Raw genomic sequence first — 11,710 nt, forward strand, 5'->3', positions numbered from 1 at the left:
TAAAAAGAAATATGATAAATCATAAATTAAAAGTGAGAACCAAACAACAAATAAGTTAAAGGTGCAACAGTTTAAATTTGTGCACCACTACTTTATAAAGTAAATAACTTAAATCATTGAGTCACTGCGTCCGACGGAATGGACCTCTTTCATCATGAATCCGGTAGGCCGTCCTTTTACATATGTACCTAGATTGTCTGCCTTTCCCCGTCACATCCCTTTCTCATCATTTTCTATTTATGTAGTCATGCTTAAATCACGTCAACATTTTATATTGATTTTTTATCAAAGTAATAAAACAAAAAGTAATAAGAATATAAAATGTTGACGTGATTTAACCGTGACCACAAAAATAGAAAGGGACGTGAAGGATATGAGATGAGAAGAGCAAACAATCCAGATCCTTTACATAATTGATGGCATTTGGTGAAATATTGGGGTGAAGGGTCCCACCGTCTAAAATATATGAGATTCTTGTGTAGGGCGGCCACATAAATCTGTCATTTCTCAAGACGAAACTAGCGTACATTTGAGTAAAATTCATATAATAAGAACATTATATTTTTAAGAGATTAATCGGACATAACACGTAATCAGACACATTAACATGTGATCCAGATTGGTCTTAAGAGGCCACTCAACATTATTTAAATGGTAATTGGTTAGTAATCTTGCACCAAACGAATAGATTTATAATGTGGCTTTGTCCCCAATCGGATTTAGCTTTCAAGTAATCTCTCACCAATCATGATTAGCTGACGTAAGAAGAAGAGTTAAGGAGGAACTGCTAAAAGATTCCTTGTAGTTGTAGTTACAGCACCACCAATTTCACACGTGGTGCAACCACCACCTCATGTTTATATTATATATCTTAATCACCTTATTGGTCTTCTTTTTTAATGTAATCTTACTAGGATGGGAAAGGATCCCCTCCGGAAGATTTCTACCAAGTTTACCAAGGTATACAATCCGGACATTTGAAATTTAATTTAACGGTTAGAGTTATTATAACTTTTAAAGTGGATTCTTGTTTGTAGCCGTTTGATCAAATTTCAAAAGCTCGAATTGTGTGCCTTGGTGGACTTGGTGGAAAGGATCCGCTTACTAGGATGATTATGTAATGTTAGGTAAAAAAGGGGTTTAAAGGGACAAACCCAGTTTAGGGCGGTCGTAGAAGAGGTGTGTAACGGTACAAATTTGGTTTAGTGCAACTTTTGATCTTAGAGTCAGAATTTGGCCTGTGGAATCATTCTGGCGGCGATACGGCAAGACGAATTATACAAAACGTTTCACGATAACATGCGAAGAATTTTGGGTGTTTGAAGTCGTTTAGAGGGTCAAAACTACAATTTACTAATAATTGGGGTTGTTTTATAATTTTCATAGTTTGCCGCTTTGTTTTCCTTTGTCATTTGGTGAGCAGGCCCATATAAACTTTCTTAGACCTTGTATTCATCAACCTTTCATTCAATAAATTTAGTAAAAACAGAGTTTATCTCACCATTTCTAGCATTCCAAAAGTCCTTTTTAAAGTTTGAACGTTGGTGATTTTCGATGTGTCAGAAGTTTAGAAATATTGGGTAAAACTGTTTGATTGAAACAGCTCTCACACTATAATACAAAATTTCTAATCATTTTATGAGAAATGTCTTACGAATATTATAATTTGATTATGTATCGATTTTTTGCCCACTCAATGAGAAATTCCAAAATTGAATTGACGTTCATAATTACGTTAGAGAAAGCCACATATTAAACTAATGCAGTGTTCAATCAATTCGACCTTTACACCTTGGATGACATCAACTCTAATCTTTTTATAATTTGTGGCATACATTTGCTTGCAATATTTACTAATACAAAAAGTGTTAAAAATAAGTAGAATTAGCGGCAATTAAAAATAAAATGATAGTAAATCGATTAAAGTGGTCTAAATATGTGGACTGAAGACTACATATTCTTCTTTGGTTATAAGATGCAACTTTGAGACAGAGGGTCAGGGCAAAAAAAAGTAGAGAAAAATCTAGGAAGACTTGAAAGAGACTTTAAAAAAACATATATAGAGTATTTGAAGGTAATGGAAAACTTTGCGCAAAACTGAGAGAAACGTTCTAGGATTATTTAAACCGACACACTTAATGAGATAACATTTGGTTGTTGTCATTATTGTAAGCATAATAAGAGATTCAGAGTATAATAAAGGTAAAATTTTGATTTGTATAATATTAAATACAATCCAAAGTTAGTTCAGTATGTTACCATGAAAACCATAGAAAATTGAGAAAACTGTTGTAAAATCGATGGTGTGTGCAGTGGAATAAATGAAACAATACACAGAATTTACGAGATTCATCTGTGACTGGAGTACGTTCTCGGGGCAGCATTGGTGCTTTCATTATAATTTAGAATAATAGGAATATAAAGATAACTCTCTCAATTATTTCCTCTCCTCTTCCTTTCCTTTCTCTCTTCCTCTTCTTTCCTTTCTCTCTCTACCGTGAGTCTCTCACTACTCTTCCTTCATATGCTTTCATTTTATAGAAAAAGTTATTGTATCAATACTATTCATTTTACAAAATTTTCACAAATAAATAATGAAAATATTGTACATAAATAGTAACAGACTATTCATGTGAGCTATTCACATATTATTCACAACAAAAGCAACATTTTTCTTCATTTTGTTTGGGTACCATGGAAAGTTTCAAAGTGTTGCAAGTTGCAACAACCATAAAATCTTTTCTGAACATTTTAATGATATTTCAATTTCGCAGACTTGAATTAAAACCAAATTAACTAAAACGATTAAGTTTCTTCTACTATGCATATAAGTTCGGATTTTCTTCAATGTAATTTAGATTAATCTCAATTAAACTCTGTGATACGTAATCCGGTTTAAATAAGATGAAACTATTCACACACTTATTTTTATTTTTTATATACCTTTTTATTTTTTTACCGTCGATTCAAACGAATTTAAATAAAAAAATAAGAATTAACGAGAATCTATAAGAAATAAAAAATCTGTGTGAATAAACAAAGCTCCTCATTTGACGTTAGACAATAGCGGACGCCTTTACTTCTACTCTATAAAGTCCGTAACTTTCACACCAAAATCCCCCAATTTCACAATTTTGTGGAATTCTGTGGATTAGGGTTTCATCGTCGTTTCACCAATCCACAATAATTCCACAAAAAAGTTAAAAATCCCCAAATAAATTATTAAATTGCAGTTTTGTCTCCACCTCCGTTATTGTATTTCAATATCAAAAACTTTATAATTTGCGTGTGCCCTTCTCTTTCCTTCCATTTCCATTCAATTGGGCTATAAAAGATCGAAGCTTCCCCTGAAAAATTCAGTCAAGTTTCTTTGTGATTACTGGGTCTGTTCAGTTATTGACTTTTGAATTCTGGGTTTTCATTGGTTTTTGGGTTAGCTTATCTTTGAAAGGTTATTGGGTCTTTGAATTCTGGGTTTTCATTGGTTTTGGTTTTTGGGAGAGCTGGGTTTTCTCAAGTTTGCATATTGGGAAATTGGGTTTTGGTTTTTCTCCCCTTGTTCATATCAAAAATCCAGCTAAAGATTGTAAAAATCCACCTTCAGCTACTTGGATTTTCAATTAAATTCTGATACTTTAGGGTAAATTTGGCTACTTTTACTCCTGGGATTTGGTTTTCCTTTGAATTTGGTATCATTTGCAAAAGGTTAGCCTTTTTACTCTCACAAAGATTTGGATATTGGTGAATTTTTTGCTGTTTTGTCTGAAAATCTTTACTCTTTAGCTTGAGTTTTCTGAAAGAAAAAAAAAAGAGTACTGGTTGGGTGGTTGAGCTGCTTTCTGGATTTCCCATAAGCTTCAAACCTTTGTTTTGGAAGATCTGTTTTTGAGATATTAAAAATATGACAATTGGAAGTCTTGCTCCAAAGAAGGAGAAGAAGTCAAGAAAGCACAAAGAAGTGATTGATGAGAATGCTCCTTTGTTGCCAAAAAAGCAAGTGGAAGATGCAGGGTTTGATGAGTTCAATGGAGCTTCCTTTACTGGGGCAGTGTTTAATTTATCCACCACCATTGTTGGTGCTGGGATCATGGCTCTGCCTGCCACCATGAAAGTGTTGGGCCTTGTCCTTGGGATCTCCATGATCATCTTCATGGCGTTCTTGACCGAGGCGTCGATCGAACTGATACTTAGGTTCAGCAGGGCAGGGAAGTCTGCTTCTTATGGAGGTCTTATGGGAGATGCCTTTGGAAAATATGGAAAGATTTTGTTGCAGGTATCGGTTTTAGTCAACAACCTCGGCGTGCTCATTGTCTACATGATTATCATTGGTATGACTATATCTCTATCTATAGTATCGAATTGTTTTTACGAATTGTTGCAAAGCTATCATTTCGGTATCTCTAGTGAAGTTTTTTGTTAATCTAGTTTGTCATAGGGAATGATATGTAAAAGGTCTTGATTTGTCTAACAATCTTTATGCTGCTTGTGTGAAGGTGATGTGCTTTCTGGAACATCTTCGAGTGGGGTTCACCACGCTGGTGTACTTGAAGGATGGTTTGGAGTACACTGGTGGACTGCGCGATTCATTGTTCTTCTTGTCACTACACTTGGCATATTTGCTCCATTGGCATGCTTTAAGCGAATTGGTGAGCCAGGATTCTTTGTATTTGAAGAAATTATTTGGTGCACTGCTATTAGTTTCATTTCCATGTGTTTGTGATTTGAATTCTAGCCTGATGGCCTCATTTGCTTTGATTACTTTTATACAATGTTAGGAGGATCAGCATACAGTTTTGATATGCTAATTAATATTACATTATAGTTCATGAGTTTTTCCACTGATTTGGTAAAGTGAAAGATGTTTAGCATATTTTTAACATGCCTTCGCTTCCCATACACATTTATGATATTCCTTATCTTAAACCTGTTCGAGAATGATTGTGTAGCTTTTATATCAAGTTGTTGGTGGAGCGGTGATTTAATTAATAAGTTTTCCAAATTTTTGTTGAATTTGAGCCTATTATTTGTTAAAAAGTTATTCATTTTTCTAACTGGAATGGAATTTCTTGGTGATGTTAATAGCCCTGATATGGTTGCAGATTCATTGAGCTTCTCATCTGCCCTATCAGTTGCACTAGCAGTTGTATTTCTTGTTATTACCGTTGGAATTACGGTTGTCAAGTTGATCAATGGAAGCATTGCAATGCCCAGATTGCTACCTGATGTTATTGACGTCTCATCATTCTTCAGTCTCTTCACCGTAGTCCCCGTTCTTGTCACTGCATACATCTGTCACTACAATGGTATGAAAACTGTTTGCTTACATAGAGTTCATTTTCCCAGACCCGGACCCTGTTCCTGCTATAAGAATAAGGAATTTCAGGTGGATAGTATATTTGTGCTCCTCGGTTCCTTTCCTTTAATTTTTTTTCCGGTTAAACTGAATTATCATTTAGAAACATAAAAGTGATTCGAAATTAACTTTTTTGACAATTTACAAGTTTACTGAAAACATGCAACACTAATATTTGAGTATGGGAGATCTGATATTTGATATGCTTTTCACCTTTTCTGCAGTCCACAGCATCCACAACGAGCTTGAAGATTCTACGCAGATAAGAGGGGTTGTACAAACCTCGCTTGCTTTATGTTCATCTGTTTACATAATGACAAGCCTTTTTGGGTTCCTCCTATTTGGGGATGGAACTCTTGACGATGTGCTTGCCAACTTCGACACGAACCTTGGCATTCCTTACAGTTCTGTGCTCAATGATGCGGTGCGTGTCAGCTATGCTGCTCACCTTATGCTTGTGTTTCCCATTGTCTTCTTTCCATTGCGGCTCAACTTGGATGGCCTCCTCTTTCCCTCTGCAAGGCCGATGGTTCTGGATAATATGAGATTTGCACTAGTCACCATTGGGCTCATAAGTATTATCTTCTTGGGTGCGAACTTTATACCCAGCATCTGGGATGCTTTCCAGTTCACTGGAGCAACTGCTGCTGTTTGCCTCGGGTTCATTTTCCCGGCTGCAATTACTCTCAAGTGAGTTTTTGACTTGATCACAAGAACTATCTTTCTATTTACTCTTATAACCATTTTTTTCATTTTTCAATTCGGAAGCGTAAAACTTTGAGTCTCTGCATCTCATGGGTTTTACACGTAGTCTGAATTGGAATCGATACTTGTCTCTTTCTCCTCTATGTAACATTGAGTTTTGTCTTTTGGTATTTCAGGGATCGACACAACATAGCAACAAAGAAGGACAAGGTCTTGAGTGTTTTCATGATTTTCCTTGCTGTGTTCTCAAACGCGGTGGCCATATACAGCGATGCCTATGCCTTGTTCAAGAACGCATCAAAGCGCGAGTGATTCTCAGTGGCCCTCATGACCTCAGTGAAGACATCAACGGGCTGAATCCGAACTGTATCAGAAAACCAGGGTTTTCTGAGAGGGTTCGGTTGGAAAATAAAGGAAGACTCTGCACATGTAAAATATGTTAGTTTGCTTGGTGCAAGAAACGGGCAATGGAATTCGTTGCCCTCCACACTTGTGGTGTTGTATTACATTGTTGTTGAACTCGAACTCTTTTTCGTACTAGAACCAAGTGAGGTGTGAGAAAAGCAAACGTGTCTTTTCGATTTCGGTCTAATGTTCCTAAACCCTAAGCCTTTCTTACGACCCAAGATTTGTTCAAACCTGGAAACCAAAAGTGGTTTGGTTGTTTAGATCCTTGTGCAGCAAGTTATTGCCCAAATTTGGCTCATGTCAGGGAGGAACAATCACAAAGAGCTGAACCCTTTGTGTATTCTGGTCTCAGACGGTCTAATACTGGTCTCAACGGCTGAAAATGTATGATCTGATGATGCACAATCGGGTACAAACAAGTACTGAAAAACTTTATATTTTAAAGACGTTGATCGGTTAATCTTCATTTGGATCCAACGATCAACGGTTTACAAAGTCCGGCCACTATAGTAAGTTAACAAACTAGCATGACATGGATGACGAGAAATTCCTAGTGGTAGTGCCAGTTTTTTTCCGTTTGTTCCCACCTTAAACTGGTGGTTAGAAATGAGAGATTTTTTAGTGTGTTAGGAACACGGAGTATTACGCCACATGTAATTATACAATTGGTGGGACACTTGAATAAAAACCTTTCCACCACTTGTATAATAATATGTGGTGTACTGCCCCGTGTTTCAACCACTGAAAAATCTCTCGTTAAAAAGGGGAAGAAAACATATGTGATCCTTTCGATGCTCTTTGTTTTTATGTGCAACGATGTTTTTGGATGGTATGAATTGTTCATTGTGGCATCTGAAGAAATGCATATAACTCACTTCTTAACGTATCTTTACCGCATGCGAGATGCAACTATTATCACCAAAGATTTATATTTAGTCTTACTATTGCGAAGCAACTGAGGTGTTGAATACGTAGATGCCCCACTGAAACCCTCTATTAAAATCGATCCTGTTCCTAACTAGAAAATAAAGTAGATTATTGACACTCTAAAAATCTACAAGCAAGAGTGCAGCTTTGCTCACTCCGCTAAAAGGAAGGTGATGATCACCTAAATTCGCGCAACGGCGCATGCTCAACATCGGCCAAGTAGCAAGGAAGAACCACAAAATTTAGGTCAACGGAGACTGAGCTCGACGTCATGGTCATGGCAGCAGCCACTCACATTAGGGTAGTAAAATGAGAATTACCCTATTTTTAGATATAAATTAGAAAATGTGGTTGCGCTTTGTTGCGGGCGTTGAATGTATTATCCACGATAGGGATGAATAATTTCCACACAAAGTAACTAAAAAGACGGCGTAGTACCTAAGAACTAATGAAGTGATACTTTGCTTGCTATGTATGGATATGCATGATATAAGATACGGGAAATTTGGAAAAATAATCAAATTTTAGACCCGATATGGAATTATAGCCACCATTTTAATTTTATGATAATTATAATCAAAACTTGATGTAAAAGTACTAATATACCCTTAATATTAGGGTTTCTCACAACAACCAAAACAAACTTTTAAACTGTCTTAAAGGGAATTGTTATTAGTACTTCAAAAATCTCATTTCGCACTCCAAACTTTCTATAATTAGAAAGAAAAATACATTTGTAAGGAGTGTAGACTGAGATTTTTGGAATGCTAATAATTGTTCCCATCTTAAAATGAGAAATTAATCTTCATCACATTTTTGTTTTCACTATTCACTTTGCATATGCAATTCGTATTCTTTCTTCATCCACTGCAAAAATATATCAGAATGTGTGCAATTTAGTCAGTGAAACACCAAATCCAAGTATCTAATTAAAAAAAAAACAATTAGCCATGGAATTAGTACCTTCTTAAGAACATTCTCATAGCTTGTCCTGCTAATTAAAGAGAAAGCTAACACCAATATGTCTGCACCTCTATAATTCAGTGGCCTCAACCTGTAGTAATCCTCAACATTTTAAGGTAGTTTAAATGTGTTGTCATGAGAAACCCCTAGTATTAAGGGTATATTAATACTTTTACATTAAGTTTTGATTATAATTATTATAAAATTAAAATAGTGGTTATAATTCTATATGGGGTCTAAAATTTGGTTATTTTTCCAAATTTCTCAAAAGATAGCTCCATTTTTTAGAGCACAGGACGCAAACAAGCAGAGAGTAAAAGAAAAGCCATGGACAGCCTCATTCGAAGAGAATAAGAAGAGCCCATGCTCTCCACATTATGTAAGCAATCACTCCATCAACTCTAAGGACTTCCAGATTTTTTTTTGGAGGTTGAATTGATTGAATTTAAAATTTGATGTACAAGTTATTCACATCTTCATTCCGTAATAGAGAAATTGTTATTTTTATGCAGAAGGAATGATACATGCATACACAAGTTGAAGTCAATTCTCTCTTTATAAAGCACCTTAGAGTAAATTGTAGCTATGGTCCCTGAACTTTAATCAAATTGGAGCAATGGTCCTCCAACTAAAAATCCATTACCATTGGTCCTTCGACTTATCAAAACGTGCAGCTATGGTCCCTCAACTAAAAATTCATTACATTTGGTCCCTCAACTTTAATTCAACTGGAGAAGTGGTCCCTTAACTTTAACCCAATTGTAGCAATGGTCCTTCCAACATAACTCGTTTTGACAAATTTTTTTACGTAGTTGATGAAAAGGATCATAATTACACACTTTGATGAGTTGAGGGATCCTAATTATATAAATGGTTATTCCAACATAACATATTTTGACAAAATTTTGAAGAAATTGATGAAAATGACTATAGCTACACATTTTGATAAGTTGAGGGACCAATGGTAATGGATTTTTAGTTGAGGGACCATTGCTCCAATTTGATTAAAGTTCAAGGACCATTGCTACAATTTACTCAGCACCTTAAGCGGTTAAAAAGCCTTAGTAGGCGAAAAAAAAAACTCTTTAACCACTTGCTCTAATAACGGGTAAATTGACACAATTTACTTGAGTTTATAGTTATGGGTTAAACTAATTCTAAAAAAATAATCGATGACAGATTGAACTGATTTTGCAAAAATGGTTGAGGACGGTTTGAATTGATTCTGCAAAAATATCGATAACGGGTTGAACTGATTATGAAAAATGTTCGAGGATGGGTTGAATTGATTTTGCAAAAATATAAGGACATGTTGAATCGATTCTACAAAAATGTCTGAGAACAAGCTGAACTGATTCTGAAAAAATGGTCAATGACGGGTTGAATTGATTCTGCAAAAATAGTCGATGACAGATTGAATTGATTCTGCAAAAATGATCGAAGAGGGGTTGAACTTATTTTGTAAAAATAGTCGAGGACTAATTGAACTGATACTACAAAAATGGTTGAAGACGGATTAAACTAATTCTGCAAAAATGGTTGATAACTGATCGAACTGATTATACAAAAACAGTCGAAGACTTGTTGAACTGATTCTGCAAAAATATTCAAGGATGGGTTGAACTAATTCTACAAAAATGGTCAAGCACAGGTTGAACTGATTCTACTAATAAAGGATACAAATTGATTCTACATATAGTTTCAAAACTGATTCTGCATAAATACTCGACGATGGGTTGATCTTAAGGCACTTATTAATTTTGTTAGAGTTGTAAGGGTTGTGTTCTTAGGGGGTATGATTGGTGTTTTAAACATTATTTTTATGTTTTTGAGCTGGACTTTAGTTGTTTTTATATTTTTGTGTCTCCTTGACATGTTTAAAAACTAGTAGAGTTTCTTGAAATATGGTGAAAGTTTGTCTCTATATATAAAACTCCCCATCATTTTTGGTTTTTTTTTTTATTATTATGTTGGTCCAATTTGTTTTTGGTCCTTGACCGTGGTATTTTTATTATTAGATTGGTTTGCTATTACATTTTTATTATTATATTTTTTTGGTCTCTTTTTTTTATTATGTTGGTCCAATTTGTTTTTGGTTCTTGTTTTTGTTTTTTTTGTTTTTATGATTTCCCTAATATATTTTTTAAATAAGGATTTCTTTCGTACAATCCCCTAATAACATTATGTTGGTCCAATTTGTTTTTGGTTCTTGTTTTTGTTTTTTTTTGTTTTTATGATTTCCCTAATATATTTTTTAAATAAGGATTTCTTTCGTACAATCCCCTAATAACATTATGTTGGTCCAATTTGTTTTTGGTTCTTGTTTTTGTTTTTATTTATTTTTTTTTAAAATAAGGATTTCTTTTTGTACAATCCCCTAATAACATTATGTTGGTCCAATTTGTTTTTGGTTCTTGCTTTTGGTTTTTTTTTATGATTTCCCTAATATTTTTTTAAAAAATAAGGATTTATTTCGTACAATCCCCTAATACCATTATAAATTAGAGAAAAACTTCAAACACAAAATGTCACATCCCAACTCGGGCCCCTACCACATCCCGAGCTCTACTCTGCCGTAGCACGATATTGTCCGCTTTGGGCCCCGATCACGCCCTCACGGTTTTGTTTCTGGGAACTCACACGAGAACTTCCTAGTTTCTGGGAACTCACACGAGAACTTCCTAGTGGGTCACCCATCATGGGATTGCTCTCGCATGAACTCGCTTAACTTCGGAGTTCCGATGGAATCCGAAGCTAGTGAGTTCCCAAAAGGCTTCGTGCTAGGTAGAGATGTGAATATACATATAAGGCTTACAGGATCCAATCCCCTGGACGATGTGGGATGTTACACAAAACATGAAAAAAATAGGGCAGTTAGATTCATGTTTAAAAATTTAAGCAGTTTTTTAAGTTGAGTATAATTATAACATACCTATATTATAAGAAGTCTACAAAATTTCCAAGCAAAATATACTTAAGATAGAATTGAATACAACTAATCCTCAAGAGGTAGATTACAAGTAAAATATCTAAAATATAGGTAGATAAACATAATTTATTTGTGATATAGGTAGATTATCGGCAAAAATATCTATGACATAGGTATATTAAATAAGTAAAAAGACTGAATGCAACATGGTTGAAGATAATTAATTTTTATAATTTAGGATATTTTGGTGGGATACTTTTGGTCCTGAGTTTCTTGTTAATATTTTCGCTGAGGATGTAAATGTTCAAGTTAGAATTTAATAAAGTTTTACCCTTTGGCAAGAAAAAAACAAAAAGATAATAGTTATTGGACCTATTTTAAAAAAGTGGATTATTCCTAATAATAACTCGTAAACTTAAATTTAT

The 11,710-nt window shown here is 34.7% G+C and overlaps 1 protein-coding gene across 1 annotated transcript; it reads left to right on the forward strand.

The window, feature by feature from the left end:
• Positions 1 to 3,121: 3,121 nt before the first annotated feature.
• On the forward strand, positions 3,122 to 6,639 carry LOC126582976 (amino acid transporter AVT6A-like). Its single transcript, XM_050247264.1, has 5 exons — positions 3,122 to 4,328; positions 4,494 to 4,646; positions 5,100 to 5,303; positions 5,578 to 6,043; positions 6,235 to 6,639. The coding sequence occupies exons 1-5, from the start codon at positions 3,902 to 3,904 to the stop codon at positions 6,368 to 6,370; spliced, it is 1,386 nt and encodes a 461-aa protein (XP_050103221.1). The 5' UTR covers positions 3,122 to 3,901; the 3' UTR covers positions 6,371 to 6,639.
• The last annotated feature ends 5,071 nt before the right edge of the window (positions 6,640 to 11,710 follow it).

This window comes from Malus sylvestris, chromosome 9 (assembly GCF_916048215.2).
Source record: "Malus sylvestris chromosome 9, drMalSylv7.2, whole genome shotgun sequence".
Taxonomy (NCBI): domain Eukaryota; kingdom Viridiplantae; phylum Streptophyta; class Magnoliopsida; order Rosales; family Rosaceae; genus Malus; species Malus sylvestris.

Coding starts and splice junctions, on each gene's coding strand:
- LOC126582976 (XM_050247264.1), top strand. CDS start 3,902: ATGACAATTGGAAGTCTTGCTCCAAAGAAGGAGAAGAAGTCAAGAAAG. Junction 4,329..4,493: donor TGTCTACATGATTATCATTG/GTATGACTATAT, acceptor GCTTGTGTGAAG/GTGATGTGCTTTCTGGAACA. Junction 4,647..5,099: donor GGCATGCTTTAAGCGAATTG/GTGAGCCAGGAT, acceptor ATATGGTTGCAG/ATTCATTGAGCTTCTCATCT.